General features: G+C 49.9%; 2 protein-coding genes across 2 annotated transcripts; both read left to right on the forward strand.

Moving 5' to 3' along the window:
* Positions 1-1,083: 1,083 nt before the first annotated feature.
* Positions 1,084-2,733, forward strand: GL218_08925 (uncharacterized protein; the record flags this gene model as incomplete). The annotated part of the gene is made up of 1 exon (XM_033585740.1): positions 1,084-2,733. One exon carries the CDS (start codon positions 1,084-1,086, stop codon positions 2,731-2,733), a length of 1,650 nt encoding a protein of 549 aa, XP_033440161.1.
* A 609-nt stretch (positions 2,734-3,342) lies between these two features.
* GL218_08926 (uncharacterized protein) lies at positions 3,343-4,644 on the forward strand (the record flags this gene model as incomplete). The annotated part of the gene is made up of 1 exon (XM_033585741.1): positions 3,343-4,644. One exon carries the CDS (start codon positions 3,343-3,345, stop codon positions 4,642-4,644), a length of 1,302 nt encoding a protein of 433 aa, XP_033440245.1.
* Positions 4,645-14,616: the final 9,972 nt, after the last annotated feature.

A 14,616-nucleotide genomic window follows, 5' to 3' on the forward strand; every position in this document is an offset into this window, starting at 1 on the left:
ACTCAAAGGTAAATTAGAACTTTCATCGTGACACATTTCCCGCACAAGCAGGTGGTATCTACACGGTCATTCACATTGCCCTCTTTTATACTTTCTGAGAGCAGCATCGTAGCAGCTTATAGAATAGCACTCTTCCTATCAAAGGGAAGTATAGACATAGACTCTCAAAGTTAGTTTAGAGTTCCTTGCAGAACAGCGAGGTTGTTTCGATCTCTACCTCGTATTAGCAGTCGCTAGAAAGAGTGTACCATCATGAAGGTAGCTTCCGCAATAGATGTCGCCGTGATCCTGTTCAAAAGGTATTCGCCTGATCTTCCGCATGTATCCTCTTTTCCAAATACTTGAGTAAGTTTGTAGCCCGGATATCTTGCGTAGGTCGTTTACTTTCACGAGAGTAGTAGGAAATGGCATAGCTACAGTTGCGACAGGTAATACCTTAGGTACCTCCATATCCACGTCTAATGCGGTCCTGAATGTTAGGGGGTGCTACATAAATTTCCTCGCGTACGAGCACGTATACTTGTATACTATTTCATCCTTACAGCCGTAGACTATCTTGTGCCTCGGCGGAGATAGCTAGGGTATCGCCTGTGAGATTCTCGAACCATATACGGGACTACCATTAGTGGACAATATACGACGTGAGGCTTGAGGCGTGAGGCGTGAATGCAGGTGTATAATTTTAGAGTGCCTCATCAATAACACTGAAGATCAACTTAGTCTTAGTCGGAACTTTACAATCATGCCGTCAACAGTAAGAGCTTTCAACCCTAATTGAAACGTAGACAATACCAATGTGGCTTTTATTGCTTATGGAAATTGATTTTTATAGCCTTAACATAATTGAAATAGTTGGGTTGAAGTACGTACATTTAAAATATCCTTAGTGAAGCTTACGAAGCTTACCCCTATCTTAACGGTATTCCAGATTATGTCATACTGGACTTTGAGGAAGGAACCCAGCATAGATAACCAAGTCCCGTTATAGAATAAACATAGATCATAGTTTTCAATTGAACAGCTTTTTCAACCAAAATCCAGCCCGTAGTAGCGCCCGTAGTAGCACCCGCGTAATCGTTTAAGATGGCAGAGAATGCAGAGCAGTTGGTAGAGAAAGCAAAGCAGCTAGAGGAGCGTATGGAATGGTTGATACAGAGATCCGAGGTCCCGGGACATGTCTCTATAAAGCTGCATGTCTTTGAAAGAATCCGCGAGTCCTTCGAGAGCCTAGTTGGGGGCGAGCGCATCCGATTAGAACGCCGCGAAGAGGATGTAAAGCATCGAGAAGAAGTTGTAAGGCATCGCGAAGGGGATATAGAAAGTCGCGAATCCTCCGTAGAAGGTAGAGAAGTAGCTGTTAGAGCAACCGTAGAAGTTCAGAAGGAACTAGAAAATGCTCTCGCGACAAGATCAGAGCAGCTATTAGAGGGAGAGGCAAAGCTACGCGAGGATCAAAGTTGCTTGGAGGAAAGCAAGGTAAAGCTGCAAGAGGATCGAAGGAGCCTAGAGGAAAGAGAGGCAGCACTGAAGGCGGCTCAAGAAGCTCTTAGAAACGAGAGCAACGGCCTGGAACAGGGGTTGCAGCAGTTGAAGAGCGAATGGGTTCGGGTCGAAAAGGCCAAGGTAAATCTGGAGGATGAGATGAAAAATCTCACGCTTACAACAGGCGAGACCCTCTCGGAGCTCAAAAGCTCCAAAGATCAGCTGCAGCTTTCGTGGGAGCGGGATCTACAAGACCACTCCGATCGGGCAAACCAACTCTCCCGAGAGCTAGAGGCCGCCAAGCAGGACGTTCTCGCGTCGAATAGCAGGGCAGACGAGGCAAAGAGAGCTCTCGAGTCGTCGTACCAAGAGAGCAAGTCCCTCTTAGAAAAAGCCCAGGCAGATACGCATATAGAGAAGCAACGAGCCAGTAGATTCGAGGATTCCGTCCGGGAGCTCGCAGAGGCTAAGACTTTGGTAGATGAAAAGCTTTCGGTCGCTACCGAGAAGATAGCGGAGCTAGAAGCCAAGCAAGTAGAGCTAGCAGCTCAACATGAGAAGCTAGCGTCCGAGAGCAAATCTCTCTTAGAAGAGGCCGAGGAGGCCACGCGTAGAGAAAAGAAGCGGGCGGATGATTCCAGGAGAGCATCTCTCGACGACAAAGCTTCCGCTCTTGCGGCTGTAGAAAAGGAAAGAGACAGCCTCAAATCTCACGTTCGAGAGTTACAAGGTAGCGTAGAGACGACGAATCAGGAAGCGATAGCGCTCCGAACAGAGGTCCAGAGGCTAAAGGATCAGGCGGAAGAGCTCGAGCAAGCAAAAATTCAACTGAAGGTTCAGATGGATAAGATGCTGGAGCAGGGTGATAAGCCCGCCAATCCTCGTAAGAGAGCCTTCGAGAAAGACTCGACGGATAAGAACTCCCCCTGGCGTAAAGCCGTGAGAGAATTAGTCGATATGCTGTACCTGTGCAAACCCGTAATCGACGACTCTTGCACTCAAGAACAAGCTTTAGAGGCCGTCAGCAAGCTATTCGCAAGCGAGAACTCGCGAGACAACCTGCTAGACTTCCTCCAGTCGTATCCGTGCGATAAGTGGTGCTGCATCGACGAGGTAGCCGAGGAAGGGTTCGGCGCCTACCCAGCTACGGATACATGCCCTAGACACGAGGGAGGGCCTTGCTTCCAGATTCGCAGCGGCGACGAGAGTGGACAAAGGCGCCCCACTACGTTCTTGTGCAGAATGAAGTAGCTATACGTGTCCTGATGCTAGATGTACCTTCTGTAAATGCTAAACGGGTGAGATAAGATTGAACAGACTTTCCGGTATGTTGAGCTTGGCGTCTATGTGCGGGAACCTTAATACCTGACCAAGTCTCTTAGGTACTTCTCGAAATATTTGCTCCCGGGTCTTCTTTTTGGGTGCCGAGTCTTGCTGAGCCGTGGTAAAGATGCCGAGTGCTGGGTGCCGAGTGCTGGGTGAGTGCTGGGTGAGTGTGTCGAGGGCTTCGACGTCAAGCCGACTCTTATGTATTCTGGTACTTTAATAAAAGTCAGTGTATTCCAAGGCTATCCCTGGGTATAAGCTCGCATCGTAGTGTCTGTACGACGCCATATCAACCACGACCTTCTATTTGCCTCGTATAAATTCGGTAGTTGTAGGTATCAAGTACTCCTTTGATAAGAGTTTCGATGTAGAGGTACCTCATATTGTAAAGCTCATAATTCGTAGCCCCACAAACTTTCAACGACAACAAATTCCAACCAGTTTAGAATTGACTGCTTCATAACCACCCTATCCACTAGCAACTCCTCTATACTCTATGAGATCATATAAGAGCTACAGGATTTACCGACCATAATGGAGCACCCTACATTTGAGAAATTGCGCGACCTACGCGAGAAGTATCCAGGCGGCGAGCTCGCCCAGAACTACGCGCTCACGAGGCAGATACCTCGAAGGTTTAGGATGGGTACAGGCAGATTAAATAAGGGAGATTACGACAAGATGTGTAGAGAGGCTTTCGCTCTGGACGCCGCTATAGTGGTGGCACGTCACCTCCTCGCCGCGGTAGCCGATCGGTACCGCCAGATAAAAAGCGGTAGTCCCCTGGCGCGCATGATCTGGGCCGACCTGGAGGATACGGATAGCTTCCAACAACAGCAGAGCGCGAGGATGGCTATCCTAGAGAGCTTTCGAGAGAAGCGGAAGGGAGAGCAGATCAGCTTCTACTCCGTGATGGAGAGTCAAGAGATGCTGGATACGCTTTGGTGCCTCCCGGCATTCCAGCTCTGGCATCCTACGGTAATGGCCAAGAAGGAAGGCACAAAGAAATGGGAAAAGACCGAGGTCGAGGACCCAGCGCTATTGACAAGGAAAGCTCTTATCAACTATAGCGGCGCCGGAGACCTCGGAGCACACATCAGCGACAGCTTCGGAATGTTCTTGGACGGGAATATCGTGCAGCACTGGAAGAGCAACGAGCCCGTAGTCATCCGCGTCTTCCACTCCAACAACGCCCAAGCCGAGGAGCCTAAGACGTGGAAGGATCTACGCGAGATTTGGGTCAAGTCTCATCGGCTTCGAGATGTCGAGGACGAGACGGGTCGCGCCACTCGAAGATACGACAAGACGGGGGGACCTCCAAAGAGATACATCCTACTCGCGACCGTACGCCTAGGGGCTTGGAAGGAAGAGAACGACCGAGTACGCCTGTACGGCGCGGACGGCGAGTACGTGCACCTACCGAAGGATACGATCAACTATGCTGGCATAGAGTGGACCTTGGGTACCGTAGGAGATAGATATCTCCTCTACTACCGCCTGGCGACTCTCCCTCCCGCAGTCGGCGGATCCGGCTCGGAATTCGTCGTCCGGCCCCCGGCACTTGGGAAGAAACATGCTATGATGGTAGCGGCAGTCACGATGAAGTCGCGAGGACAGGAGCAGTCCGAGACCGATCGTAGACGGGATCCGGTACCGACCCGCCCTATTTCTCGACCTTCCGATCCAAGTACTTCCAACGTAGGCCTACCGCTCGCGGCTCGAATCACAATGCCACAGGCCCGATCCCATACGAATCCGAGAAGCGAATCCCAGGGCGAGCAGGATTGGGGGGGTAGAAGTCACGGTCGAAATCGCCGTGGCGGTCATCGAGGGTAGGAGATTTGGCTACCTCTTATAGTACTTGTAGCTTTTGATATTCTAAATACTATGCATTGATACTATACAGTTGCGTGGCATACTTCGAGAACTCTCGCGCAATAGTGTAAAGCCTATGGATGTAGACCACGTAAACGAGTGCCAGAGTGCACTACGTACAGTCCTTAAGACTTTTAGTTGTAAATCTGCTGCTACTCACATAGACGCGTCGAGCGCGTTAGGTACCAAGTACCTATGCACCTAGTACCTAGGCACCCATTACCCACAAGCTTTTCATTTCTAAAATTCCCCCCCTTTTTATCTTTTCAACACCAACGCCAACGCCAACGCCAACAACAGCAGCAGCAACAGCAGTAACAGCAGCAGCAGTAACAATGACAGAATCTTCTCGCGTTGGTGATGGTAGCGGTGCCGTCGACGAGCTCGGCGATACCCGTATGACTGACCTAACGGTTCCCTCGGGTGAGCGTCCAGGATTCGAGGGGGCGAAGCATCACCTCCCTGCGGAATACCGGGACGCCTCGTTAGAGGATATCAAGAAAAAATGGGTTGGAGGAGGCGGAGCAGGAGGCGGAAGCGGAGGCGGAAGCGGAGGCGGAGGAGGAGGTAGTAACGCGGGTTTTGGAGGTACCGAAATCCAACGTTCGGGTCAGGTGACCAGAGCTCAGGATCAAGTGTTTAAACCGAACTCGTTTATCAATGCCTCCCAGGAGCTGCGGCGTGCTACATCAGGAGTTACCTGGTTGAATAGCGGCGAGGCCTGGAGAGATTACGATCACGAGGGTAACGCGGTCGGCCTTACGAGCCGTTACAACCCTCTCCTTCGGAATGTTGCGAGAGGACGTAGCGGGTTTATAGAGTTTCAAGGGGAGAAGAAATACGTCAAAGGGAGCCCCGTGACCGACGCCTGGATGGAGCACGAGAAGATCAAGCCCGAGGACGAGGTCCACCTAACCTTGTCGAAAGTATCGCACCGCCGCGTGCAGAAGCAGATACAACGTAGTACTGCCGCAAAGCCGATCCCCGGCACCGTGGGTCCTCTCCAGCGACCCTTACCCCCTTTGCCCTCCCTACAACCCCAACAAACTCTGCAGCCGCAGCCGCAGCCGCAGCAGCCGCAGCAGCCCCAGTACCAGCAGCAGCAGCAGCAGCAGCAGCAGCAGCAGCAACAGCAGCAGCAGCAACAGCAGCAACAGCAACAGCAACCGCAGCAGCAGCAGCTCCAACAGCCCCAGCAGGGAGATCCCATCTGGGAGGAGTTTGCTAGATACCGACGGTTTCGTGAGTTGGAGAAGGCCAGCGTGCGAGACGAGGGATCTATAGACGAGGAGTTCACCGCGGCCGACCGCCAATATCCCCAAACCCCCACGCAGCCGCAGTTGAGAGGTAGCGGTCGCCATGACGGTCACGAGCGTGGCCGTGGTCGTGGCCGTGGTCGTGGTCGAGGTCGCGGTCGCGGTCATTACCTTGCCGGTAGTACCCGTGGTGGTCGTGGTGGTCGTGGCGGTCGTGGTGATTCCAGGCCGCAACGTGGTGATTCAAGGCCACAACGTGGCGGCTCCAAGGCTAGTGATGCTGAACAGCGAGCTAAGCTCGATGCGGAACTCGATAGCTTTATGAATAATGAAAATTTCCTCCGAGCTGCAGAAGAAGACGAGGCTCGTATGAATGGAGAGGATATGGACCTTTTCCAGTAGATCCAATGGGGCTAGAATCGATATTTAGCTTAGCTAGAGCTTACACTTAATGCTGAATGACTTTGTGGTTCCCTATACAGTCTTTAACCCCGTAATTTATGTGACTTGCTTGATCGTAATCTTAAGCATTACCGAATATTGTAGGCTTTCAAAATAGGGAGTTTGTCTAATGGCTTTCCGAGTTCCCATTAAGTAGTCCTTGGAATCTTAAAGCCTATGATCCTTTCTATTAAGACGTTCCCTCTTTCGAAGTTTGTATGTAGCCTTTTGCACGATAGATCTTACCAAGTCTCCATTTCTCGAAATACGTATTTTGCTTCCAGGTCCTCCTTTTAGGTTTTGGACCGCGAGTAAAGAGTGCGAGCCCTTTCTCCGGGTTCTAGGTGCTAAGCCCTGAGGGTACTGGGGTGAGTGCTTTGAAGGTATCAAGGATGTTTTTGAGCCCTCAATTCTTCGTCTTACCAACTAAGAACCAGCTTGTCTACGAGCGTGTTAAGAAGAGTATGGATTGTCGATACACTTTAGTCTCGCAGTATGTGGCAAGATTCGACAATGGTGGCTGATTGGGTTTGATCACATTTGGGATTTTACTCCCTCGAGTTTGTTCAAGCAAGCTACGCGAGGAGAGCCTAATACCTAAGCAATGTTGCCATGAACAGCAAACCCGGGATATACAAAATCCTGAATGTGACCAAGCCCAAACAGCCACTATTCTGGTCTCGACCCACCGTGATGGTCAGTGTTGATGTGTCCTACGCCGCTGTCAGGGGGTTTATCCAGGTGATCGATGTCAAACGCAGAGTGAGTGTCTAAGATAGGTAGACCAAAAGGTGAATCTAGAGGGTGCGTAACGCCCTTATAGACTCCTGTGGGCCTCCTTACTCATACCCTAATAGCCGCGCCGGGAAGCAGTCAGCCATGGCTGCTCTGACTATGTCTATGGATAAGCACGCTACCCGCTTGCCGCAGCTTGCCTTATCGAGGGTGCTAAGTCCTGGATGCCGAATCCTCCTTTTGGGTGCCGAACTGTGGGTGAGGGTTTCGACGGTATTGGGGATATTCAAGATGTTCAATATCAAGCTATTGTAGTAGCCCCCAGGGATGCCTTACCGTCCTGTCATCGCTCCTGGGTCTCCCGTTAGTGGTATGGCTCAATACGGACCATGTCGGCCCAAAACCCTACTACATCAAGGGTATTGGAACTAAATATTTGTAAATCAACGGTGTGACTTACAACTCCGTTTCTACCCTCGTTGAGTAGCCTACCTCAAGGGCTATCTGACGAGTACCTAATCTAGTCAAACGACTCCAGATTGAACTCAACATCGATTTGCCCGTGAAAAACCTGTCCGCTGCGGGCCTACTGAGATTAAATATTTAAAAATCGAAACAAAGGGTTTTGACTACGCTTCGACTTGGTATGAGTAACGTATCTAAGGCCCTATCCATCGGATATAAGATCTGGTTAAAAGACCAAGTACTGGACTCGACATTGATTTCACGGCGGAAAACCTGTCCGCTGCGGGCCTATTGGAATTAAATATTTAAAAATCAAGGCAAGGGTTTATGACTCCGCTTCCATTTGAGATCGATAGCGTTTCTTGAGCTCTATCTATCAAGCATCTAACTGGAATAAAAGGTCAAGGAATGGACTCGACATCGATTTTGCCGCCAAAAACCTGTCCGCTGCGGGAGTATTGATACAAAATATTTAAAAATCTAAATGAGGGTCTTTGAGTATGATTCAACTTGGGATCGGTGGCGTATGTAGTGCCCTATCCATTGAATATGGAACCCGGTTGAAAAGTTGAGAATCGGGCTCAACATTACTTTGTCCGCAGAGAGCCCTTCCACTATGGGAATATTAGCACAAAAATTTAAAAATCGAAACAAGGACTTCTAAGTACGTTTCTACTGTCGATCAGTAGCCCATCGCAAGAGCTATCGAATGGGTACCTAATCTACTTGGAGAATATCGTATTGGACTTGACATCGATTTACCGGCTAAAAACCTGTCCGCTGCGGGAGTAATAACATAAAATGTTTAAAATTGAAAACAAGGGCCTCTAATGGTGTTTACACCCTCGATTAGTAGCCTATCCCAGGGGCTATCTGTCGAATATCTAATCTAGTTAAAAGACCCCGAATTGGACTCGACATTGATTTTGACCGCAAAAAACCCTTCCGCTGCGGGAGTATTAATACAATATTTTTAAAATTCGATATCAAGGACTTTGACTACGTTCTCACCCCCGATGAGTAGCGTATCTCAAGGGCTATCTGACAAGTATCTAATGTACTTGAAAGACCTCGGATTGGACTCGACATTGACTTTCCCGCCAAAAACCCAGCCGCTGCGAGGCTACTGGAATTAAATATTTAGATTTTATCCCGAAGGCTTACAACTCTGTTCTCACATGGAGACAGTAGCGTATCTGATGGCCTACGTGTAGAATACGTAATCAATCGAAAAGGTCCAAGATTAGACTCGACATGGATATATCGGTGTAAGTCCCTGCCTCTGCCTACGGTATATCGATTCCAATCGTCAGGCAAGTATAGGGACCACGGCGGGAAGAACCTACCAGCATACTTGCGGCTTACAGAGCTATCTAACGCGTATACCACCGTCTAGAAAGCTCCAAGATTGGCCTCACAATCACTGATCATCGATCTCCTATGCAGGTGTAAGTGACTCGGCTATAAGTCTAGGACCTCCAATGTACAGTGTAATGCCTCCATCTACCTTTTCGATATACCTGGTCCAAGTCGGCTAACTTTTGACTGGATGGAGCTCGCCTAACGCAGAGCGAATTCGAAGTACGATATAGAGTGGGTGTGGTAGGTATGTGGTATGGGCGGGACCAGTGCTGAACTTGAGCTGAACTAGAGCTGAGCTGGTATATGACTAAGGGTACGCTCGATTCCTGACTGTTCGGAAATGCTCCGAGCGGTATTGTACTAGATAGTCTTAGTCCTTGAACGGTATCACGCAAGAATCATGGGCTCGAGCGTACTACGACCACATCGATCGTCGCAAGCTAGGAACCTGAGACCGCGCTCTTAGACCGCATCGATAACGTTAAGGCTTGGATACGAAGCTGTACTCATGTACTCAGATGTCTCTGTTAGCAATTCTCGAGTTGCGGATAGGACCCCAGATACCTAGATGTAACGAACGGGACCTGGCAATTCCTGCAGAGTATGGATTGACACCTGAACAGTGTCTAACAAGTCCCACCGCATCGGAATTAGTCGTCTCGTAATGCAGATATGGGCATAGCTCGTAGTCAAATATCGAAACCATTAGCCTATCAACCGTAGGACACTGCAGCTATTACCAGCACATACATTATGAACCCCAGTATAGGTATGACCCTTCGTACCGTCGTTACCGGCGATGGATAGCTGCTTCCAAGGGCCATTCCAGAGAGGTTGTGGTTGCCTGGTAAATGATAAATCCAAATGACCGATTCCTCGCTTACCCCTGACTACACCCGTATATGCACTCGACTTTTATGAGCCCAATCCTGGACCGTACGTTCTCAAACCAAGTTCAATATGCTTCTACAGTCTAGGGCTAGCCCCGAGTAACATTTTGAAGTCGACTTTGTGATACTGCCAATCAACTTTATTTTTACTCCTACTACACCTACAGTATATACAACCTACACTGATGTACGCGATGACCATTTCAACGCCGTACGGATCCAGAAAGCTATCGACTAGGAGCACTACGTCTAGGCTATCTCCGGGCACTAGTTTCAAGTCGAACCCTCTCGTGGTCAACTCAACATTCCATATCGCGCACCGAAATCTGACCAAGTACGTCCGAAGATTTTAGCACATTATCCAACGCGGTACAGGCGATTCTCGATGCCAATCGACAGCCCTTAGCCACAGCTACCTCCCCGTAGTGGTTTTGGGCTTGTTCCTCTCGTCTCCGACTCAACATCCATTTCCCATACTAAAACCTGTCCCCTGCGCACAGATTTGGATCCAGGATTCCGAAGCCGCCCTTGATGCTATCCTACCCGTTCAATGCGGGATAGATATACGAAGCCAAGGGCTATCCAACCCAAGTCTCGGATTCCCCATAACTCCTCTCCTGGACTCGACATTGAAATTCCCATACTAAAACCTGTCCGCTGCGGGGCACATCACACTGAAGGATTCTGAGCCTCGTGCGAGGGCAGACATGGCCGCAAGGGGGTCGATTAATAGCCCTAAGCCAGGAGCATCTTCCAATACCTTTACCTTCTCAGAATACCCAGTAACCGACTCGACATCAAATTTACCGCCAAAAACCTGTCCGCTGCGGGACGTATTACAGTAAAGGATACTGGGCCTCATACGAGAGGGAACAAGGCCGTAATAGGTCCGATCAGTAGCCCTAGACTAGGAGGGTCTCCCAATACCTCAAATCCCTCGAAATAGCCAGTCCCCGACTCGACATCCAATTTCCCATACTAAAACCTGTCCGCTGCGGGACACACTATACTAAAGATTTCTGGGCTTCATACTAGAGGGAGCAAGGCCCCAATAGAGTCATCCAGTAGCCCTAGGCCAGGGCTATGCCCCGATACCGTTCATTAATCGAAATCTTCAATACCCGACTCGACATCGTATTTCCCATAGTAAAACCCATCCGCTGCGGGATACGCTGTACTAAATGTTTCTAGGCTCCGCGTGAGAGCAAACAAGCCCACAATGGGACCTGTTAGTAGCCCTAGGCCAGGGGAGTCTCCCGGTACCTTGAATCCCTCGGAATATGCAGTCCCTGGCTCGACATCGTATTTCATACTAAAACCCGCCAGTTGCATGCCATACTACACTAAAGATTTCTAGGCCTTATCCGCTCTCGTATAAGGCCGTAATAGGCTCTATCAATAGCCTTAGTCCAGGAGAGTCTTCTAGTAGCTTTGGTTTCTCGAAATATGCAGTCCCCGACTCAACATCGTTTTTCCATAGTAAAACCTGTCCGCTGCGGGACATACTACACTACAAATTCCTGGGCTCCATATGAGAGCAAATAAGCCCGTACCGGGCTCTATCAGTGGCCCCTAGCCAGGAGATCCTCGAGGTACCGTCAGTCACTCAACATACCCAGTAGCCGACTCGACATTGTATTCCTCATAGTAAAAACCGTCCGCTGCGGGACATGTTACAGTAAAGATTTCTAGGCCCCATACGAGACCAGTCAAGGCCGCAATAGGGTCTATGAGGAGCCCTTGGCCATGGGAATCTCCCAGTACCTTCAATTTCCCAAAGTACCCAATAACCGACTCGACATCAAATTCCCATACTAAAACTTGTCCGCTGCGGGACATCATATAGGGACATGTCTAGAGCTAGAGATGAGATATAGAGGGTTGACTTATACCGTTTTGTAGCCCTTGATGTGGGCTATCTACCAAGCCAATCGGCGGCATCAGAATCCCAAGTTGTGTCGGAAGGCTATTTCGGTGCGGTCCAGGGTACCCCTAAGCAGACCCAGATACGGTCACAACCGATCCACCGCCAAGCCCCCGTATACCGGAATAGTATGCTGGACCGAATGGGATGTACCGGAGATCCGAGGACACAATTCCCATTGCGAATGTGCGAACCCAAAGTATCATAGGTAGGTAGGCAGGTAGGTAGGTAGGTAGTCTAGTACGTTCGTGGTCAGACATCAAATGCAGAAGATTCCGAGCTATGACATGCTGTAACACCGGTCAACGAATAGTCCCAAGCTGTCCCAAGCTATCCCGAGCCGTCCCGAATTGTGTCCCCATGATAAGTCCCAAGTATGATAAGTCTTAAGTTGAGACTCGGCATCTTGGTCCGCACTCTACTAGGAGGTCTGACCAGATGGCAAGACATGACCGGAGCGAGGAACAGGCGGTAACTAGTCATGTTCATCGGCACTCATCTAGATACCGTTTCAGGTCCCACGAGTCGGACTCGACACCACCCCCATAGACTATCCGCTTAAGCTAGCTCACTTGGCTATCTTGCGGCGTACAGACCGAGGATGACCGCATTGCTGTGCTGATCATATGCCTCTGGACTATGCCTCCGGATTATGCCTCTAGACTATCCCCTAGACTATCCCCTAGACCCAACTCGTGGCGAACCTCTACCCATGTTAACAGCCAAAATCCAAAACTCCCCGCCAACGTAGTATGGCCTTAATAGCATGATCTATAGCCGCTCACAAGGCTATCGAAACAGTCTATCCGGAGGGTAGGTTCACGTCGGCACCAACGGAGATTTGGTAAACTGCCAGTATGAAGTGCCAGTATGAAGTATGACCTGGGAACAGGATTTCCAATGGGTAAGGCATTTCCCTCGAGCCGTTTCCCTATGGCCAATGACAGCTATGGCCGATGACTGCTGTATGGTCAATGACTGCCATATCGACCTCTTTGTTGCCGGCTATCAGCTAGGTATCCATATGCTCAAGGCATGTCCCTTAGGAATTGCATCAGCGCAACCTCCCTGTAGCATTCCCAAGGCCTAACGACGTAGATCTAGCCAAGCGCTATCCATAGGTAATGCTTTTAGGTCGGGATCCTCTGCGGTAGACTCACCACGACATAGCGAGCCCCTCACCGACCGGTGTAAGTCACTTTGGGACCCAAATTCGAAAATAGGCCGAACTACCCGCTCCTAGGCTCGTTCGATAGCTCTCGGCCTGGAATATCTAACGGTAGTGGTCAGAGGCCCATAGCTCCAGTATTCGACTCGACATGCAAAATCCCATACTAAATCCTGTCCGCTGCGGAGGTATGTACACTCACAAATTGTCCAACTATCCGAGGGCCTAGAAGACCCGTACTAGGCTCGTTTTGTAGCCTTTGGCAAGCGGAAGCTATTGCTGGTAGCGGCTAGGTCATATACTCGACGCTCGACTCGACACCCAAATTACTATGTAAAAAACCGTCCGCTGCGGGAGCATATACACTCGAAGACTATGCCCCGGGGAAAGCACTTATAATGGCCCTACTGGGGTCGTTCTATAGCCCTCAGCAAGGCGTACGCTATGGGCGTGGTCCGCAGCCTATACGCTCAATACCCGACTCGACGTCTCATTTACTATGTAAAAACCCTTCCGCTGCGGGAGCGCATACACTCAAAGACTGTGCCTTGACACAGACACGTACAATGCCCCTAAGGGGGTCGATCTGTAGCCCTTGGCGAGGCGTACCTAACGGCTGTACTTCCCAGCCTATACGTGCAATACCCGACTCGACATCCCATTTACTATGTAAAAGACCTTCCGCTGCGGGACAGTATGCACTCAAAGAATATGCCTTGACAAAGACACCTGTAATACCCCTCCTGGGGTCAATCTGTAGCCCTTGGCAAGGGAGAGCTACTGGCGGTGGCAGCTAAGTCATATCCTCAACGTCCGACTCGACACCCAAATTACTATGTAAAAACCCTTCCGCTGCGGGAGCACATACACTTGAGGACTATGCCCTGACCCAGACACCTGGAATACCCCTACCGGTCTCGATCGGTAGCCCTTAGCAAGCGGTATCCAATGGAGGAAGTCTCTAAGCCATACCTTCAATATCCGACTCGACGTCCAATTTAGTATGTAAAAACCCTTCCGCTGCGGAGGGTACCTACATTACACATCGGGCTCTACACAAGTCAGTTCAAAGCCGATGACGCCGCGACTTATACCAATCTCCTAATTACGTCCAGGGCTATCTACCGATATAGTTTGGACCGATTCCGTACTTGAAAGTTTCAGTCGTCACTATCACTGAGACTCAGGGGTTGAGCAGGCTCTCACTTGGTACCGCGATGACAATTGTCCTTCCAGTCAGACTCCAACCTATACTCCAACGTAGCCCTACTGATAGGAAATCGACTGAACCATCTCGGGTCTCCGTAGTCCAGCGTTCGAGCCCAAAATGGCGGAAGAGCAGATATCAGGTCTACATGTCTACCAAACCCGCGAAGATGAAGAATTTCAAAATCGCATCCGTAAGCCCCCAAACACATGGGAAAGGCAGGCCCAGCCCTAAGAGCCATGCCAGAGCTGTCGTAATTCCATTTGGCGCAATACCCGACTAGACATAAAAAATCCCATACAAAAAGCTATCCGCTGCAGGACAGGTTTCGCTGGGTCAGGACCTTAACAGGTGGCCTACGACTCATAACCTCCCACTCGTATCCGATAGGGATTCCTCAGGGCTATCCAAGGACCATAGCGACGTCCTCATAGGTGCCGTAATCGACTCGACATTCAAATCCCCATACTAAAACCTGTACGCTG

This window comes from Daldinia childiae (assembly GCF_008694065.1).
Source record: "Daldinia childiae strain JS-1345 chromosome Unknown Scaffold14, whole genome shotgun sequence".
Taxonomy (NCBI): Eukaryota; Fungi; Ascomycota; class Sordariomycetes; order Xylariales; family Hypoxylaceae; genus Daldinia; species Daldinia childiae.